This window comes from Pangasianodon hypophthalmus, chromosome 16 (assembly GCF_027358585.1).
Source record: "Pangasianodon hypophthalmus isolate fPanHyp1 chromosome 16, fPanHyp1.pri, whole genome shotgun sequence".
Taxonomy (NCBI): Eukaryota; Metazoa; Chordata; class Actinopteri; order Siluriformes; family Pangasiidae; genus Pangasianodon; species Pangasianodon hypophthalmus.
The window spans coordinates 7670522-7692926 of record NC_069725.1 but is presented as its reverse complement, the minus strand read 5'-3'; the positions used below and the strand labels follow the sequence as shown (position 1 = coordinate 7692926).

The 22405-nt window shown below is 38.4% G+C and overlaps 1 protein-coding gene across 2 annotated transcripts in view; it reads right to left on the bottom strand.

Annotated features, from left to right (window-relative positions):
- dvl1a (dishevelled segment polarity protein 1a) overlaps window positions 1-21938 on the bottom strand; it is a 42122-nt gene extending 20184 nt beyond the window's left edge. Inside the window, exons 1-4 of one of the 2 annotated variants that reach the window (XM_053240579.1) lie at window positions 21342-21938; window positions 9908-9977; window positions 6217-6338; window positions 519-634 (exon numbers count right to left, since the gene is read on the bottom strand). In XM_053240579.1, the coding sequence (XP_053096554.1) occupies window positions 519-634; window positions 6217-6338; window positions 9908-9977; window positions 21342-21511 (478 nt within the window). In that variant the 5' untranslated portion in view covers window positions 21512-21938. The remainder of the gene's footprint in view (window positions 1-518; window positions 635-6216; window positions 6339-9907; window positions 9978-21341) is intronic. The other variant, XM_026920746.3, reaches the window with a different exon arrangement.
- Window positions 21939-22405: the final 467 nt, after the last annotated feature.

Sequence of the window (22405 nt, the reverse complement as noted above, 5' to 3'; positions counted from 1 at the left end):
TTCCAACACTGGTGTCACTAATGACACGATTGCTTTTACTGTCTTCACTGTGACCCATCCAGTTTCTCTCAAAGTGCCGGAAATTGGATAAAAAACACAAGATCGTTAGGCTCGTGTTTGGACCAATTTTTTGTTTTTGAATGTGCAGTGAAAAAAACATTCAGTGTTTTACAGCACAATTCAAGGTTTTAGAAATCAACAATCTTAAATAGGAAATATAAGAAGCCTTATGCTAGCCAGTGCTGGTCTCGTATCCCAGTGCAGTTTTGACTAACAGGTCTGTGGGCTGCCAGCTCTAAAGAAGGTAAGCTTTGTTCTCTACTTGAGTTCTGAAGTCCTCAAATTCACTGTCATGGGGAAAAACACAACCCTATACCTGTGGTTACTGTCCTTTTCAAAATATACCTGTCCTTAGCTGTGACATGTTCATTGGCTATGCAGGATGTATGGACTGCTGGTAGATGATATGTGATATGTGGTATATTGTTCACAGATAATTCACAGTCAGAATGACTTACGCTTGTTGTCCCGCACCCTGCGGCTCCTTTCGCGCTCCCTCTCCCTTCGCTGGCTCACGAGAGACTCTGTGCCTGTCTCTGTGTCCAGGCCATCCCGACTGCTCACCGCGTTGGCACTAAACACACACACACACACACACACACATATCCTTGAGAATTGGTGCTTCTTCTCATGCGAGCATAAGACAACATTTGACAACAACATTGTCCTAAGTAGTCCTAAGTAGTTAAGAGTCTGCACACTGTTAGTCTTTTGTATTTCTCCTCCAGGTGAGAGTCTGAGATTGTAATTGTTATTGGGGAGAAGCAACTTGGCCTCAGGCCATGCAGCACGCAACGCAGTACAGAAGCGCATTAGTGTATATATATATATATATATATATATATATATATATATGTGTGCGTGTGTGTGTGTGTGTGAGGATGTGCCGTGGGGCTGGTTATTCTATCAAAGCTTGTGGAATGCTGCTCAGGGCTGGAGAGAAACCTGAGGCTGGTGAGAACTCCATCTGAGTCTCTCTGCACATACACCCTAGAGGAGTCAGGAAATAAATAAAAACGGTGCTATCTTAACTATTACAGCATTTTAACACCTGCAACAGCTCATTTGTTGCAGAGTACTTTTTCTTTAGTTTGGTCTGTTTTGACGGGTGTGAGCATCCACCTATACTTGGGTGTGCATCAAACAACTGACTCCCAATCTGCCAAAAACCGAGGGGCTCAATCCGCATTCAAAACAGTGATCTGAAGGCCTGCACCAAAAAGATTTGAAAGAAAATAAGCGCTTGTACTGCCAAGGTAAAGTTCAACTTCCGCTATTTGCAAGGACTGCAGAAGCTGTCGCTACTCAATCTGCACCCCCTGACCAATTTATGAAAAAATATAGACCCTTTATCACAGCAGACCAAAACTCATTTCGTTTTTGAGCCCACACATCAATGTACATGTTTTCATCTCCTTTACAGGGCTGAAATGAATCATCTCAATGAACAACATAAAATGGGCCTACAGCTCAATAAGCCTGTGAAGAAACATGTTTATTGAGATTGTTATTGATTACTGGTATATTACAAATGCATAAAATAGCTCCATCAGTGCAAGAAGAAGCAACGCTGAACTAAGGGTACACTATTAACTGGTAGGTACACTAATCAGAAAAAATTACACTAAAGAAAAGATAGAACAGATAGAATAATATAAATGTTGACTGGCAGTTAATAGTGTACCAATTAACTGAAAGTCAACAATTATAGTATTCTATCTGTTCTCTAATAAAAATCACCAGCAGAAGAAAACCAACCCTTAATGAGAACCACTAAGAAATGTCCATCAAAACACATGCTGCCAAATTCCTGACCAATCAAATAACCCTCAAGCATGCAAAGTTTAGTCAGCTTGAAAATGGCTGCAATGGAAACCAACCAAACCAGAAGAAAAGATACAATGCCACAAGAAAACACACTCTGGTACAGACTTCAGCAAAACAGTCTAGGCTTATTTGTCCACTGAGTTCAAACCTGATAGAAACGAAGACTTTTGTTTCATTTTTATTTGATCTGATTTGGCTTTATTTTAAACAAAATTAAACAAAACAAAACAAAATAGATGGGATGTGTATGACAAGACATGGCTGGAAAGGTCTTTCAATCACTGGCATCTAAAAAAGAAAAACCTCTTTGAAAGTGTGAAAGTAATCAAACAAATAAACAATTTGTGAATTGTATCTAGCGTATCTTATTTTGCGTTTTTACGTTCAGATATCCAGAAAACATACTGCTGCTGAACGTATGCGCTGTCCTCTGGCATGAAACACTGCAGTAAAAATTCTGCCTGCGACCCAACATACACACTGTATCTGGTGCAGTTTCTGCGGGTGGGCTGAATGTACTCAATGCAACTGAAATGCGCTAAGGCTCACTCGCAAGCACACCAAGTCTCTCACAGGTTTTGGTGCGATAACTGTGCTCACACCTGCCCAAACAAACCGATGAAATGCATCAGTGTGGTTCGTTCCGACAGATGTAAACACTTCACCCATACACAGGTGCGAACCAAACAACTGAACCCCGGTCTGCCAGAAACATGGGGTCTCGGTTCTTGTCTAAGCAACCCGAGGATCAGTACAATAGTTTGCACCAGCATCATGTAAAGGGAAATAATTACTGCTGTTTCATTTTCAACACTCATCTTTTCAGCCATAATAACTTTTCAAAGCAATAGGATGACAAATGCAGGCTTACAGATTTGCAACAGTATGACCACAGAGTAGCACGCACAGAAACTGCTCTGCAGTCAGCACACGACTGTGTTAAAGCTGAAAAATAAAAACCATTTTTATTTCGACAGAACGCGTTAATCAATATGAACACGTTGTTTTTCTTTTTAACAGCTCAAATAGATATTAAAAGATAATAATAATAGATAATAAAAATATTTAACATCTCAATGAACAGCAGAAATATATAAATAAAAATAAATGTTTATAGAAATGTCAGAAATTGTTAGTGAGTTTATAGAATGTATAATATTGTAATAAAATACTAGTAACTACTAGTTAGTAACTATAGTATTCTATCTTTCTCAAATAAAATGCACTTGATTAACCTGCAAAAGTAAAACAACCTTTATGAAAACCGGTATGCAATGTCCCTGCCAAATTTCTGACCAATCAATTAACACTCAAGTGTGAAACCTTCTGAACCAAACGGAAAAAAATACAGCGTCACAAAGACTGGGTGTGAAAACAGCCTCACACCGACCAACTGCATGCTCAAGTGTGATTGCTGTGCTCAAGCCTACGCAAACAAACTGCACTTTTGTAGCATTTTTATATCTGAATCTTTAATTCGATGTTGGTATGCTTCAGTAATTACAAATGCCTATTGGCCAGAATATGACGAACTGAAAAGCAGAACAGCTTTGGGAAAATGAACATCAAGGCAAATGTGCATGAAATCATAGTTGGTCTTCTCGCTGTAACTCATTTACTCCTCCACAGTGAGGTGAGCTGATGTCTCTCTCTGGTGGATTAAAGCTGTCATTTCACCAGCTGGATGATAAACTACAACTGCAGTCTACACCATACACCTGAATATAAATTGTGCATTTCTCGATACAAAAATACAGTTTTAGAAATTACAGGGTAGAAATGGACAAATCAGTATTTTTTTTATTCGTAGTTGCCCAGCATACAAACAGGTTCAGCTTTATAATTCACACACCTATCTTCTTAAATCGTCCAACAACCAGAAAAAAACAAAAATCTACCACCTATTGACTTTAGCAAAATAACTTTTTATTTTAATATGCTTACTTGAATATAACACACTCCAATTGGCTCATAGCTACGATTTCCTCAATATTTCCAGAAGCAGTAATAAGAAGGGATATGGAAACTGTGAGAAAACTGAGCAAAATACAGAACAGTGCAGCACAGAAACTATGATCGAGTGAAAATGAAGATGCCTGAAATAAGTTCTTTATGTACCAGAGAACACCACAGCTCATACCAATTTTACATTTGTCATTTTATCTTTCTGCTCATTTGACACTTTTATCCAAAGCAACTTACAATTTCGACAGGACACAGCTGAGCCGTTGAGGGTTAAGTGCTTTGCTCATGGACTGCACAGTGGCAGATTGGCAAGTGCAGATTTGAAACTCACAACCTTCTGATCAATCGCTCAATGCCTTAACCTCTGAGCCACCACGAGACTTCAGAGTCATTAGAGACATTCTTAAGAGAAGATAAAGAACATGGCTACATAAAGTCACCCCACTAGGGATTCAGCTACTCGCTTATTCTCCATAGTCTGTATTAATGCATATAAATAGCTTGTTGAGTTAAATTATGTTAGTTGCTGCTTTTTAGCCTAGTTAACTGGCAAGCATAAGGGCTGCACATTGGAGCTTTGACTTGCTCAAAGGGCTAAGTAAAGAATTTATGATTTGTCCACCCCTGTAGATATACAGCAATGATACAGTTTCATAATTACAATGTATTCATAGATATCTACCTAATAAATCTGGAAAGATTTTTTTTTACCCAAGAGCGCATAATGAGCAACCCAAGCTTTACATATATAAGCCTGCGACATAATCCTCTCTGCTTTGCTTATACAGTGTATACACCGAGTTCATGTTATTGTGCTTCCAAAGCCGCTGAGCCCCATTAAAGCAAGGGGGTTGCTCAAGCCTTGAGAGGATTAAGACAGATGTAGCACCCTACCACGTCCTTGGGGTAATGGAGACAGGCGCTTTTAATGTCTGCTAATCCGGTTTAGCCACTCAGGGACTGGCTACCATGTGCTCTCCTCATCCCTTCAAATGTATTCACCAGGACTACTGAATAATACACGCCACAAAAGCACAAAGGGAACAGACCGGAGATAACATTTGGTTATTTACTGATGCTGCAGTGCAGCTTTTGTAATGGAAATAAATCAGATTTGCTGCGAGAGAAACACACAACCGGGAATTGACTGAATTAATCTGCAGGAAAATTGGCCGGTAGTCTGTTGGATGACGATGACGAGAGCCAAATGACATGGCAGCAAAAGGGGAAAGGAGGAGAGCTGAGACGAGGCCTGGAGGTCACACCACTAGATGGCAGTCAAACCCACAGGAAATGGCCACAGAATCTTCTCTATGTCTGTGTGTGGGTGAGGAAGTTGAAACACTAACTGGCCCACAGGGGGCAAAAATGAGACGAAGTTAAATTTAAAATAAAGAGACAGCAGGATGTGACAGATTGCATGGACTCAGTGTGGCCCCTGGAGTAATAAACACACTGCTGATAGACACCAACATCTGATACGGAATTATTGCAAATATGATTTAGCTAAACTTTTTCAAACATACAAAGAAAGCCTAATGTTTGTGTTTGGTCTGCATGGATGAGTGAACTGTCATGTATGGGCAGATGAGGACACGAATGCTAGCAGAAACAGACACACACAGACTGTAGCGTCTAACCCTAAAATGAGAGCAGCATTTGGGCTCTGATTCATAAATATGACTCCCAACTGGATGATAAACAGACCTTGTCTCCAGCTGGCCAACAGACATCTGCTACTACAGTCGCCGCTGCAGTCAGGACCCCAGACTGGACCGAGACAAATCAGCTGTTCAGTGATGGATATGTTTCTATCCAAATGAGTTGCAAATTTTAAGGGATTTTCTGAAACGTCGGCAAACGGAAATGCAAATCATAGTGTGTTTTCTGCAATTGTCCTGAATATTCTCGATAATCACTGACAGACTTGCTGACATAAATGTGTCTACTTTCATCTTTCCTTTTATCCAGACAACTTTTCACCTTTTACACCTCAGTGTGCAAAGTTTTCCCCAATATTTAAGCAAGTCATTTTCTAAAAATCCCAAAGCTTTCTTACTATGTACAAGTACATGCCTGTGCCTGTAATTTGGTAGTTATGTGTACAGTATTCAGTGATGTATTCCTGGAATACTTCCATAAAGTCATAACCCAGTGCCCCTAAGAACACCGCTATGGAGCCTTTACATCCAGTCCTGGTCTGGCTTTTTAAGGTTGTGGTTTTAGTTACAGCTTCAGTATGCATTAGTCTCCTGCTGCGTTTATAGTGTAATTCGATTTTATTGCTATGAAACAATATTTGCACTATACATGTACTAACCCCATACTAAAAGTTAATTAGCTGTGCTTGTATCGTATACTTACTGAAATGAGGGGGGTCTGGAGTCTCCGATGCCTCCTGTTCGCTCCAGCGGGGGCGGCAGCTCGGCGTGACTCTCTGGGCACTGAGATCCGCCATCTGAGTGTGTGCTTTCAGTCAGCACCAACTACAGCCAAACACACACACATGTAAAAACAAAGATCTCAGGAAGAGCCTCTCCACAGCGACTAGCGGTCTTGCATAAATAAGCAATGCAGGAAGAGGGACTACAACAGAATGCATTTAGTGAGCTGGGAAAAAGCGTGGACCCTAAAGGATTATGCAAACTGGCCTACAGACACAGGCACTGTTATGTGCTTTCATAAGCTAAATAATGAGAGTTAAGTGGGCAGCTCATGTCCTGCTAAAACCAATGCAGACGGCCAAATCCATGAAAAACAATTTACCACAATATGATGGTGTGGCTATTTGTTAAACCACAGGTGACAAACTCAAAACCAGCATTTATGTAACCCAGGATTAACATGTTATAATGAAAGACTCCAAAATCCTAAATGCATCACCAGTTCTATTAATTACAGGAATGCACATACAACTCGTATTTATTTTCAAATTCTCCAATGTAGCTACGCTCAGATATGTCAAAATGTAGCAATGTACCAATCAGGTACTAGACGTTGGTACTGGGGCTGCTAGCATTCTGAAATGCTATTTTGTTGTATTTTTTTTTATCTGATCTACTGGTGTATTTTATGTAGTTAACCTGATCACTGACACAACACAAATCTTGCACAGGACACACATTAAAGCACACATTTAGCCTGTGACGTTTCATGTAATTTAGCAACAGAAGCTTACAGAGTGTCGACCTAGATACTGAAGTGAAAGAGGAAAGTGAAGGAAAAAACTCCCTGAAATGATTCAAGGAGGAACAGATTGACACAGGCTAAATAATAGCAGTATAAAAATTATTGAGACGTCTGTGTCTAAAGCAGCCATGAATAATACCTCCTTTTGTAATCTTGTAAACTGATTGGTTTGGCCTGTTGCAGAGACTTTTCTTGCGCAAGTTGGGCTTCATAATTATTGAGCTACATGCCCATAACATGTATGTAAGCTATGTCTGTACTAGAAACACTTAAGACAGCGTACACAAACTCCATCTGAGGTTCTCTGATTTTGCTGCTCGTTATTTAAATCTTTGCCTGTATTTGGGACAGGCAGGAGATAATACAGAAATATATTTCTTGGAGCGTCTCCAAATAAGCATTTCCCCACAGAATAAATCCTTACCAACTTATTAACCTTCTCATGGAAGATTTTTCTTCAATTTTACTATTTTATATTGTTTTAGAATTATAATGAAGACATAAACACTATGTATTAATATGGAATTATGCAGTTACCAAGTGTTAAAAGTGTTACACTACTCATAACTAGTTTATATTTTAAATCCTTAACAGTATTCCTGAGGAAGATTTGCATGCTCTTGGCATCTTCTCAAGCAGCTTCACCAGAGAGCTTCACCAGGAAGCGTTTCTTAAAGTTGCCAAACAGGCTGAGCACTGAGCACCCAAACTATTTGTTTAGGGAAACAATTTTGTAAGTAAAAACTACTTGTTTTACGTAAAAACTTATACTACAAGAACACTTTACATAGAATGTCTAAGATTTTTTCTCTTTAAAAAAATGAAAAATACATGTTCAATGTAGTATATACAACCTACCTGGGCTTACTTCTAGAGGTATTTGTGGCAGGAAATTGTAATCTTTCAAGAGATGGAATGCATAGTCCAAAAAAAAAAACTGACAGATACGAACAGGGTCAGGATATGAAATTAGCACCCACCACCCGCCAAATCCGGGTGAATTGTCAGCAGTGGCATGTCAAATTGTTTGGTCATCTGCCACTTTGGGGTGTACATTTCTCGCATAAGTAGGGCTTACAAAAATAGATATCTAAATTTGCATAATTTAGTCGTACTTGTTCCTTCCAATGTTCGTGATTATCATTGGCTGTACAAACATTATCTGTCAATTTGAAAGTGGAAGCGAAGAAAAAGCAAAAACCCGGAAGTGTGAAACTGGCTAATTGTCTGTTAACTGGCTAATTCATAAAATAACTCCCACCTAACGGGAGTAAATGGTGGCTGAGGCTAATATTCTGCCTAACGTCTCCTTTTGTGTTCCACTGAAGAAAGAAAGTCATATGGCTTGAGAATGAGTAAATAATGACAAAATTTTCATTTTTGGTGGCACTATCCATTTAAATAAGCGCATACATGCAAGGTGTTACATGGAAAGGGAAAGGCTTGATGTGTTCTTTTGTATGATTAAATAGTTGAGTGTTTTAAACTTATTCGAATTTCATGAAAGTGTGTGCAGATGACTTTTTATGATTAAAATAAAAATGAAAAAAAAAAAAAGAAATTGTTTATATCAATGATATCATTTAAAACAATGTTGGTAGTTCCTGATTTTGTGAGAAATTCTGAGAGGCCGGTAAAAAAAAAAATTTTTTTTTAAATTACCAGCCACTGTGGCAGGTGGAGCAAAAAGTTAATTTCAGACCCAGAACAGGACCGAGTCAATATGATTTGAGAGGATGTCAGTATCGGATCAGTATGGGGCTCCACCTAATATTCAGGGCTCTGTTATTCATATCGAAAGTTGAGTTGATGGAGTGCAAAGTCAGTTTTGGTAGTCGTGACGACGTATTTGTTGTTAACAGCGATACACCAGTCTGCTTTCTTTGTAAAGAAGCTGTCATGAAAAAATATAATTTAGTGACTCGCAATCAGATAGAGCGGTAATAATGTCAAATTAAAAATGGTCTGTGCACACAGCAATGTGTCTTTTAACAGGCTAAACACTATTAGGTGCTAAAATCTATTATACTTCTTTAACCACATAAACCATGGCTTATTATTCACTTATTCATCCTAAAGCTGATTATGTATTATCTAGTAACTACAGTAAAAACCAGTCTATGTAGCCACTAGTTTTCTTATTCATAAAGAAATGGAGTTTTTTTATTCTTTTGAAATTTGGTAAATTGAAGACGTTTTTAACTCTTTAAACTTGTAGGAACCTGCCAACAGGTCCAGGTCTACATTCCTTACTCTTGTAAATTACATGCCTTTTTGATTAGTTTCACTGGAGTTACTAGATAATACACAGTAGCAACTGAGTAATAAGCTTTAGGATGAATAACTGAATAATACGCCAGGGCTTTAAGTGGTTGAATCAGCATAATAAATTTTATCACCCAATAAGTAGTTGAATAGGCTATAACTCTATATAACCATTGTTTAGCCCAGACTATTGATGCATTAAAACAATAAAAGGACAAAGATGTCAAACAAACAGTAGAGTTTATGCCTGCTTGATGCCACACAAAAATGCCAATGTGGCTTGGGTAGACACTGAGCTGGACACCTCACTGGTACTGCATCTTGTCCTAATCGTGTCTTACGTCAGGCTTTTTGATGAGTTGTGATATATTTTTGTAGGGGCATGTGTCATGTGTCTCTTCACTACATCATTGTGTGTTCTGTTTGCAGCAAACTTTACAGTATGTTACATGGTTCAAGTGCATGTGTGTGTGTGTGTGTGTGTGTGTGTGCGCGCACTGGAATGATGATGCAGGTTAAAACTGTAACGTTACACTGTGCTATATGAAGCTAATATGTATGTTGCAGAGGGGGCGGGAAGCAGGACATCCGTCTCACTTACCCAGGACACCACTCTTCCGTTGAAGCAGGGCAGCTTGGCATTATCGTCAGATATCTCTTCTTTGACCACCCTGTGGAAGACACACACATGCACACACACGGAGCAGTTAGGAACTCTTTGAGAACTCTGATCTCATGCTCTCATCTATTTGCAAAAGCTGAAGCATACTGAAAGCATGTCACGCTCAAACAGTGGAATTTTCCATTTAGCTCCTAACTGCTAGCAAGCCATCATGGGAATGCTGGACGGCCCTGTTGACCGAGCCACTGAAATCTACTCCATATTGCTGTCAGACTTCAATACTGCTTAATGCATGTTTCAGTTTACATAAAACTCCAGCTGCTGATGGCCACACGTGTTGTACCACAAAAAAAAAACAGGCAGAGATTATGCAAGACAGAATATGAGTGTGAGTGTGTGTGTGAGTGTGTACCGAGGGTGTTAGGGCACGGGATGGGTTATTAATAGGATGATCAAGTATGTTAGCATGGGTGCTTTTGGTGTTCCTCCCAGGCTGTAAATTCCCTACAGAAATACCCTGCAGTTAGCCTTTAACCCTCTGTGACATGGTTCAGCGCTCACACACCTGCTAGTCTCCCATCACATCAGATCCACACACACACACAGAGCACAAAGTATATAATATAATCCATATGCCATGTCCTGAGAAATTCCCTCAGCATACTGAAATTGCAAGGTGTTTCCTGTGAGCTTGTGCAGAACTTCCAGGTCATGTGACCTAGGAACTAGAAGATGAAGTTAACATGGGGTAACTAATGAAGAAAAAAAAAAAAAAAAAAAAAGCTACGGCTTGCTCCAGAGCTCCAAGGCCAACAGAGGAAACTTGCCAGGAACTAGTCAAGGATAGGAAGTGTTAGTGTCCTTTATAATATATGAGTTCGTGTGGAAGCTAGAGAAGGCAACATTAAGGAATACAAGGAAAAACAAACAACTTTGCATATAAAGTTGTTTGTTTTAAACATATAATGGTTAAAAAAATGTAAATTATTTGAACACTAATGATAAAAAGAAATGAAACAAAAATAAGCTTTTTCTTGATTGAACTTAAACCGGATGCCTTTCTAAAACGGACAGTAAACTTAAACAGGCAGATTATTTTTTGACGTTTTGACACAAAAACATGTCTTTTGTGGGGTGTAATTCAAAGCTGTTATTATCTGTAGCTGTATTTGTTTAGTGCTCCAAGTGCAAACACGAGCAATGCACATACAAGTAAATATTTTAAAATTGCATAACTTTTTTTTTGAGCCCCCTGCAGAGTTATGCGGCCCTGCGCACAGCATGCAGTCTGAATGTGCTATAAATATATCAGCAGCTCTATAAATAAATCAGAAATGCGTGCACACCACTGTTCACTGAGACTGAGAAAAACAAGAAAAATGCCTTCCTTGTCCATTGGCCAAACTTTTTGGGCTAGACTCAAGTATTTTATGTGGGTTATGAATTGTAGTTGGTGGGAGGATTTTGCTTAAACCTGGCAACCCTGCCCGCAACCTTCGGACTCGCACCTTTCAAGATCCACATGCAAGTAAAAAACTGGTGAGTATTGGTGGCAGGACACAGGTGCGTAAAATCAGTGTGTAGTTTATTCGGGTGAATCCATGAATCACTGTCCGTATTCCAGGCAGGGGTCAGAGAACACGCAGACAACATAACACAGGTTAATCCATAACCATAAAGGAAAAACAAGCGCAAATCAAAACCAGGACGTCTAACTAGAATTATAAAAACAAAGCACCAAGAAAAGACAAGTGAGCATGGCTCAGAAACGTACATAACAATGGCGAGGCACAGGAGGGTATAATGAGACACACTAATCAGTAACTAAACAGGAAACAGGTGGGCACATCAACACACAATAGGAAGATAAACGAATGACAAGACAGGGGTGGGGACAAGACTCAAATCACTGCCAAACCCACATGTAGGTTTAAAAAAAAAATAAGCACACAGAAGTGGATCAAAACAAAAGATGAGCGTGCCACACAGAGAGGGGGAATAATTATAATAATTCGTGATAATATTAATATTTGGTTACATATAATAATTCGTGCAAGCTTCCAAACTGAACTCCTAACTACTGAGTCTTTTGTGCTAAGACCTCCCGCTGCCTGTGATTGGTCAAAATATCACATGGATTCTTGCATCGCTGCACGGAGTGACAGTTTGATTTCAGTGTCTGTTTGCATGTTTGCTTGACAGAGCATATAGGGTTTGTTTATGGTAGTCAAAGCAGCAGAATGAACATGTATGAGAAAAAACTCAAATATGCCATCTCTTTCGCTTTATCATCTATCTCTTAAAATGTGCCTATTTCACCACCTGTTCTGTTTATTTGTTCAGTAGGACACTGCTGATCATGCCTACTTTAAGCAGCCCAAAAAAAAAGACTTAAAATATGTCTTAAAATCTAAGAGCCTGACTACGATTGCAAAATGAACTGTAACATTTAAAAGGGATATTGATTTAACAAGGCAGTTTAAAACATACAAAGTTTCCCACAGCAGCAGCTCAAAGGGTCAAGTAGTCTGTGGCAAATCTGACCTGGCACCCTTTTCACAGGAAAACTCGGACTATATGTGTGTTTTTTTTTTTTTTTATTTTACGTCAGGCTTTAAGCAGGAGCTAAGGTGACAAGGTCAGTTTGGTGCTTATTAATGTTTAATACTCTTTAGTTTCTCTTTACCTAAATTATCATTTCCCTGTGAATGCAAAACTCTTCATATGGTAATTAAAACAAACAAATAAATAAATATTTCAAACATGGTTTCATAATAATAAGCTTAAAATATTCCGAAATCACTCCGACCAATTAGGACTCGGGAGGCAAGTTGCTGCTGCCTGAGAATCAACATTTTCCTCAGTAACATGCATAAAAATATCAATTATTTTTTACAAAAATATTAATGAATTATTAATATTCTCATCTCATTTTAAAACAAGAAAAATCCTGAAGTAAATAATCTTATTTGAAATTTCAGTACACTCAGCATCAATGACAGAACTCAGATATCCTCCTAAAATATTTAGTAAATCAGACTTGTTAAGATGATCACACTTTGTCTTCAGTATTTTATCAGAATTATACAAATTTATACATAATTTTTTTACAAAGTAATCTAGTAGAATTTTTAAAGAGTCACAGAACAGGGGTGACTAACTCAAATTCTGCCCAGGCCGTATAGGTAGAAACCGGAGTGCACGTATATACAGCAGTTTACGGTAACTACTCTTCAGATATTTTAAAAAGTGGAAAAGGCTGTCGTTTTAAGCCGGATTTAGCCACTGGGCCGTGTGTTTGACACGTGTGGTACATAAAATAACTATTTTAATTTTATTTTTACAGTTCACTGTTACGTATACCCATAGAATCAACTAAATTGACAAATATCCCACATGTATTTTCTCAAATAATCACATGTAACTTGAGAGAGCGAGCCACACTGAGGTGTTAAGCAGAGGCGTTGCTGCTTCACAATGACACGCCTGCCCTGGTGATGTTCTTACTTATCTGTTTCAGGGATTTCCTGTGATATGGAGCTGAACTAACCCAGATGCTGCACAACCCACGTGGGATGCTGTCAGCAATCAAAACAAACACACGACACACCAGGCCAGATGAATACCACGCTGATGGGAGTCTCTGGAGAGCAGCCTTCTGCCTCATCTTCACACTGTGCAGGACTGAAGCTCGACTCACGTCTTACTGACTCAATCTGTCTATGAGCTGAGAGCACGAAACAACACTTCCTCCTCTGTCCTTAACGGTCACTTGCTACTCCACTCCACACTGTAACCTTGTCCTTACCAGAAAAATCAGTGCCTAATTACTCAAATTTTCATTAGATGCCTATTAGTTCTGTATTAACTGTATTGTATCTGTATTAACTGTATTAAGTCTTGCATATGATGTTTGAAGCTCTAAAATGATTAGCTCTGGCATATCTCGCTGATCTCCTGAAGCAGCCTCCTGAGAATATCATGTCATGTCACAATATCACATGAGATGTCACAATTTTGGATGATGATTAACTGCAACTATGGGATATAATGTGCATATATTTTATGAAGAAAAGGCATGTATCGACACTAAACATAAATAAATTAAATTTCTGGGTGCTTGTGAAAATAAATTGCAAAGGGAATACACACCTACTACAGCAAAGGCTATATAAATAAGTGTTACTATGACGAAAGCAGGCCATCGTTACCTACAACATATTTTTGTGACAGTTGTTACAACTCCACTAAATATTACTGTGTTACATGTGTTACAGAACAAAACCTAGTTATAAATAGCTTACAGATTAAAACCGTTGACTAGGACAAATGATTACAATATGAAGGTGCAGGTTTGATTTTATCAATGAACCTCATGTTGATGAACTCCGCATGACCAGCTATATAATGTTTATTTATACAAAAAATAATAATAAAAAAAATAATAATAACAACAATAATAATAATAATAATAAATAAATAACTTTATTTTATGTAGCGCCTTCAAAAAGGCCTCTCAAGGCACTTTACATAAGAGTATATAAACATATATAACAAAGACAATAATAGTAATAACAATAATTTAATAACAAAACAAAACAAAGTAATCAAATAAAAGCAATCCTAAAAAATAAGTTTTAAGAGAAGATTTAAATATAGTAAGAGAATGTGAAATTTAACCTTAAATCACATAGCTCAAATCATTTTTCAGATGATTAGATGACTATTTAATAGGGGTGTAATGTGACACCAGCCATTCAAATGACACCAGTACAGCAACCTACAGTGCCCGAGAAAGAGGCCACTGCTGGCGGGCATTTTAGCTAACTTTGGAGCTCTATTTCCAGTTAATTTATTCTTTGTTTATTCAATTAAATTTTAGGGAGAATTTATAAATTTGTTTATTTATTTTTAAGATATAGTGAATCTCTGGTACATTTGTTTATAATATTAAACCTCTGTTCATAGATATTTTTGAATTTATTTAGTTTTATACAGACAAAAATGCACATTGTTTTACATTGTTTATAATTCGGAAATTTAAAAAGGAGTCTTTTCAGTTATCATTTTTCTGCATTAAAATTTTGTTCAAAATATTCTGAGAATCAATTTGAAATGAATCGTGAAACCAGTATCGTGTATCTAACTGAATCAGGACCAGAGTGTTTCGTTACACCCCTATTATTTAATAATTGTGAGAAGTATGATCTCGAAAACCGATACAGACCTACTGCTAATCTTGATGATCCCTCACACATTTGTTATGGATTGCTTCTTTGCATCTCTGTTCCCATGGCGACAAAGGCAATGTGCTCATGGTGGTGTTTCTTTCTATTTTGATCCTGTCTCCACCCCCGTCTTGTCATTGGCATGTTACCTGCTTGTGTGCACCTGTTTTGTATTCAATTTTGATTAATTTTTTGTCTGTGAAACATTGCCAAATATTATTGTACTTTGTTTAATTACGTCCAAGCCTTTGTTTCTCATGTCCTAGTTCCATTTACTTTCTGGTTTTGACCTCTGCCTGTTTGACTCACAAAAGGCTATATACATAAAAATTATTTTAATAAATAAATAATATATTTTTAAGCAGACATTAACAATGTGCCTGACACTGTGTGGAAATTAAATCTCTTGCTCTCCCAAGCTGCAGATTTAGCACAGTATTAACACAGGTCAATGAATAATTACAGATTTGTAAGAGAGCTGAAATATAGCAATGTGTTTATTTATACAGGACAACAAAATCCAGCCAGTTACAGTCTGACAAATCTGTGTCAGTGTATTTGCTAAAGGAGATAATGTGTGCATCCCACAGGTACTACACTGAATGAACTCCACCGACTAAATCACATTACATAACTACAATTTTATCTGTTACTTAATTAAACTTTTGGAGACAACAAATTTTATTTATTTTCATATGTATGCTCCTAACACAGTGTACACTGTTGTCATCTCTTTTCACCATTAATGATAATGAAAGTACAGCACACTGTGTGCCTACTGAGTTTAGTAAACAGGAAAATATACCTTTTAACTATTAGTGAATACGAATATAATCTTATTAAAGAAACATAAAGACATCAGTACAAAATATATAGACAATAATCAACTTGGATTAGAGAATATACTGTAAAACCATGCAGCTCTCTCGGAGACAAAATGTTGTATTTGTTATGTCAGTAAACTGTAAGTCATAATGGAAATGAAACTTTATATAGTAATTGTTCTAAGATGGCTACCTCATTAAAATTAGCTATTTCGGTTTATCCACTGTTTGCCTGTGCGTCCATTTTACAAATATCCAAAGAAGCAGTTCAGCAAAACTAAACGTCTACCACCTGAGTGAACCCTGAGAGTTGGACTTTGAAGGACAAACACAGTGTTTGTTCATGCAATCAGCCTTGTGCTCTCCGGGTCCCAACGTGCAGCCAGGACTGAGAAGGACAGTGTAATAAACGCTGCGAGTCAACTGCACTGTGTAACCAGGAAAAGCCGGTTCCGCTTGCAAGGTCATGCTGGGATGCGAGTGTGTGACGTGTGTGCGCGTGTCATGCCTCTGATGTTTAAAAGGCCCTGATGAAAGTCTAAGATCACAGGCGTGAAATGAAAACCACAAAACATGGGCAGGAATGAAGAGGTCTCAAAACACAAAATCACGTCTGACACTTAAATGCATTTCCTACCACATAAACACACACACACTCCATTACTGCTGCCACTTCGTTTCATTGCCACATCCTCACTGTGCACATAGACCTCCTCATTTCCATGATATGGAAGAAGGGATATTTATAAATACTGAGATTTGCATTAACAACATTGATCAAGAGAAAGCAAAATCAAAACCTTGTTCAGTATGATAAGCAAATTATTCCTCTTATACCACAGCCATCTGACGACACTAACAATTTTTATTTGTTAAAGCATAACACATCACATTTTCATCTGTTTATAGTTACTTTTAATGTTGTGGAACATCTGCGAAACAAGTACGTTCCTGTTATCACTTACATTACAGTACCTATAAAGCTGTTTCCTCGCCAGCTTCTCTTTTTCTCTCTTGAAATTAATAAAAAAAATGCAGTTTGACATGTTACGGAGAAACCGGAAAACCACAAAGCCCACGTCTAGTGTTGGAAAAATTAAAGTTACAGCTTTACGTCTGACTGTTAAAGCGCTGACACTAGAGACTCCTTCCAGAAGTGCGAAGTAAAGTTAAATAAATTTTGCCCTATCAACAATTACACTCCTTTTTTAATCAGTGTATGTGGAGCATTCACCATACAAGCCCCTGTGTAATGTGTTACTATAGAAACGATAATGTATTATAATGAGTACATTCACATAAACGTGTGCTTTGTCTTGCAGCCTGCATTACTGTCAGAGATGCTGTTATAGAAAATTAATCAACACCTTCTGACCAGTTAGATTCGATAATTCAGCAGTGCTGCAATATAATAACAGTCTGTTATCTAATAAACGTTTAATATGACATTAATACATGTGTAATAATGATATTTTAATATATTTTAGGGGAATTTATGCAAGCATTAATGCATTAGCAGCATTTTTGATGAAGTACAGTTTCCTCAATGCCTTACATCCATGCTAACATTTTTTATTATTCAGAATTATTTATTGCCATGATGTAATCAGGGCTAAATATAACGTGAGAAACCTGCTACTGATTGTGTTGCCACGTGCGTTTTCTCTCATGAAGCACAGCATAAATTTAACACGGTCTCCATGTCCACACCTACAAGAGTGAAAGTTTAATACATGCAAGTAAACAGTAGTACAGCAGCTCATGTTTACTTTTTACTCTCTTTTAATCATTTGTATTTTGTTAGGCAAAATCTGATCCAAGTCCAGAGCTATTAAAGAAGCTGACACTGATACAAGACCAGGCTTCCACCTACTGAACCAGAAAGAAGCGCGAGACAGGTCTATGAAAAACAGAAGGAGCTACAATGGAAACTTGAGGGATGATACACGAGGCTTGATGCTATGAAGACTATTTCCTGTACAGGTTGAACAGACCTACGCTGACTGGAAACACTCCTGTTTAAGAGCTCCTCTAATAAATGCAGAACATTCCTAGTAGAAATACTTTCACAAAATCCCTGAAAATGAAGAATTTATATTAGTGAGCTGGGTTTTGTGTGTTTAGATTTACCTATTCATCCAAGGCTGCTTTACCTCTTCTACACAAGGATGTTTCTATTTCATTAAAGACTCAAACAGTGTGTCCTAAAACCCAATGAGGGCATAACTCAAACTCTCCAAGCAGCTATGAGGCTACAAATGAATGGCATTACTACAAGTGAAGCTCAGTGCTTTTGATCACAAGGTTGTCAGTTCAAATCCCAGGACTGCCTGAGAGCTGCTGCTGGACCTCTCAACTGTCACATACTGTTTATAAGTGTGTACAGTACAATAAAATTATTTTCACAGCATATCCTAGGATGATAGTACGATGGGCTGAGTCATGATACAGTGCCCCTGGAGCAGAGAGGGTTAAGGGAAGTGGTCTGAGTTGAACTCACAGTCGTCCAATCAGTAGGCCAGGACCTTAATCAGGAAAGTACTGTTTATCAGGAAAGTACTCTCACTTTGACAGTTTTAATTCTGGGGGTGAGGAGTGGCGTCTGTGGGATATGTACAGATTATACGTTAAATCGGTCATCTTCAGTAACCGCTTTGTACTGGATTTTGGGAATACTGGGCACGAGGTGAGAACACACCCTGGATAGCAGGGCGCCATGCACACACATTCACACACTCATTCACACCTAGGGCCAATTTTAGAATAGCCAGTCCACCTACTCACATGTCAAATTATAGTATTGGAGCTGCCATTTATATAAAACAAACATGCCAGACCATAGCTCCTGCCCGAATTTAACCCCTAAACCCCTTTCTGAACCACGTTTCTTATCCACCATTCCATTATAACCTCTACAATACATAAAATCACAACCGCTAAGTAACATACGATGCTCTGAGCCATGTAGAATTATATTCCTGAAACAAAAAGGCTGGAAAAAAGGCATCTATTGCTTTTCTACTGGCTGCAGATTCTAAAACATTTGAAATGTGAACGATTGAGACCGGCTCTTTTCAGTGAGTCAAATTATTTGGCTCAATAAGTGCTGATTCTTTCAGTTCCAAACATTTTTTTTTTCTTAATGCTGTATTATGAACAGTGATTCTTCGTCTTTGCACAACTATGGCTTACATTGTTTCGTGAAATCATAATCTACCTTCTAATTAACAAAATAATATCAAGTCGTATTGCATTTGCACTACATAAGTAAGTGCACTGACAAAACAGGAAGCAAAACAGTAATCATTACTCTTATTCTGCCTCCTGTGTCTGTGTTTCATTAAGAAGATTTATTTCCATTTTTTCTCATAACTGATCATCTTCCCTAATACACTTGATTACATACAGTAGCCCACAGCCTCAACAAGCAGCAGTGCAGCGGATCCTTCCTGCTTCAAACACACAGCAGAGAGTCAAACACCATCACATCATCTACACTAACGCTCAGCTCAGCCAATGAAACAAGCTTTACATGGAAGCATTTCGAGTGAATTACACTGCAAAAGTGATGGCGTTTTCTCCATTAAAAATGTATGTAATTATATATATATATATATATATATACATATATATATATATAGGATATATAAGTGTAAATATATATGAATCAGCTTTTAGCTAACACCTGAGAGAACCGGCTCAAGGAGTCGACTCGCTCGTGAATGACTCATCACTAGTAGATGGCGTGTGAGGCGAGACGGTCGATCAGCTCTTCGACGTGAAATTTGCATGTGCAACGTGCATCTCGTTGAAGGTTACGTTTATAGATGCAGCTGGATTTTTTTTTTTTTTGCCTATACAAAGCTCAATGTTAAAAATAGCCTCTTTAACATCAATACAACAAATCCATCATGATGATATATCCTGAATGTGAATTATTGTGAATGTGAATCCATTAGAAATGTATCCTGAATGTGAATTATCAGAATTATATACACTGCTATAAAACAAAAAGGAAAGACCCAAGTGTTGAATAAACTGTACGATTTCAATCAGTACTCTCTGTCTAAACTCAATTTAACATGTATTCACTCAGCACTGAAGATATTAATTCAACTCTATAGATTCATTCAAGACTGAAGCTCAGAGCTGGGCGATATGACAATATAATATCGATATATAAAAATGAGTAATGGATTAATAATTACAGTAAGAAAGAAGGAGTGGATTGGGTCGTAAAACATATTTTTGTACAGATTGTTTCATTTATCCTTACATTTAAATAAAATAAGATTATTAAACCATTATTTTTCAAATTGTGGTGCTACTATTATAAGCAAACCGAAAATCCATAACACATGTTATGCATCATAAAAATATAAAGATTATTTTTGGCTCCTCTGCTGTAGGTGTTCATTTAACACTTGTGTGTTTTTTTTTTCCTTTCATGGCAGAACGAACTGAATTTAACACCAGTCTAATTTGTCTAATTTGTCTAATTTGTCTAACAGAGTGTTAGGATGGTGCGGTATACGGCAGCTGACACGATTCCCTCTTAACAGGCTCCCTACTGCTAGCTGCGAGGGTGCTACATTAATAGGGTGGTTTGGAACAAAGCCACTTCAGGTCAGCTTGGATTATATTTCATCTATGTGACATTTTCATGAAGGTGAGCTAATTAAAGCCTGGGTTAAGGTTAGAATAGTGTGTGGGTGTGCATGTGTTACACTGGATAAACTGTAGTTTAGTGTGTAATATTGTAATAAAGCAGGTTGGATCATGTTACACCTTTGGGACTTGGTAAAATATAACATAGAGGGCAAAAAAACAGGGGAATAGGTGTGAAATACAGACTAAGGGTTTGGATACAGCCACCTGAGGTGAAGAAAGATCACGTGACGTTATCAGTATCTACCATATTACCCTGACATTGTTATGAAAATATATGAACCACAAAGGTTAGGGGTAACAATGAGCCAGATTTAAGGTAAGGTAAGAGTGCTAGAGCTAATCAATGTTCAGGAAGCACAAAAGAAAGAGGGTTTAATTAGAAATAGGACACAGCCACCATATTTGTGGCAACTTGTAGTGTGACTGGAATGCCAAAATGAGCCCTGTGTGTGTGTGTGTTGTGATCCATGTGGCCACTGAACCCAACAAAGCTTTAATATAGGCTTTTACAGGTTTCAAAACAGCTGTCAACATCTGTCGCCTAGGCTTTTTAAAGTGCCAGAGTGCATGTTTGCAGGAATTTTGAAGGCGTATGGCGATCTGGGTGTGATCGTTTTGTTGTGCAAGAACTACACACACGAGCTGAACAAATGCACACACACACACACACACACACATATACACACTCACCCGAAATCCTGGTCCATGGACTTGAAGAAGAATTTGTAGCTATTGACGGGTCGATTGCTGAGCACATTTTTGAAGTCCGCGAGCGTGACTCTGTCGGGAGAAACGGCGAGTTTGACTAAATAAGGAGTTTCCTCCTCATCGATGTGATAGATGATTTTCGTCTCCGCCATGAGCGCGCGCGCCTGCGACACTAATCATTGACAGGCGAAACAGAAAGGCGTTCCGGCTAGACGACGACGACTAATAATTCATTTAAAGAAACAACAACAACAATAACGACAGCGACAGCGACAACAGCAGAACAAGTCGGCGCTAGAATGGCGACATGGCTCGGGTTCGGGCTCGGTATCACGTCGGAAAGCAAATAAGCTCGCCTCTGTGGCGCTGGACGGCCGCAGACATACTCCAGCGCTGCGCGTCCGGCGCTACGGCGTCAGTGTGACTCGCGATACGGCAGCGCGGTCAAACAGGAAGGGCCGCTGCTTCAACACCGCGGCCGCGTCCCAATCCGCACACTACCCTACTAAATACTACGTCAAAACGCAACGCCACCAGGGGTTACCATAGCTACCATAGGTGGCGTTTTTTTTTTTTTTTTTTTTTGACTTACTATTTAGTAGGGTAGTATGCGGTTTTGGACGCAGCCTCATTCCAGCGTTAGGCGACGTAGAAATCAACAGAAGGGACGTGCTGCCCTCTAGTGGTGGAGTTAACGCATTACAGCTGCTTTTGTCTGGAGAATTAAAACCACAGTCAGGGGATTTTCCACAACAGCAATCCTGAAAGGTCTTTTTTTTTTCCCTGTCTGAACTCTGGAAGAGTGCAAGAACTGGGAAAAATCCCCATAACCACACACTTTCCGCACATTTCACAGTGAATTAAGGGATTATGATTATTTTTGATTTTTGGAAAGTATGTGCTTCTAAACTCTGTGACATTTGCATGAAAAGTGTCTGATTGTAATGTAGTTTAGAGTCACAGTGGTGGAAATATACACTATACACTCTCAGAACAGGGGGTACTACCCAGTTGCCTTGGGTGCTATCCTTAAGCGTACACCTTTG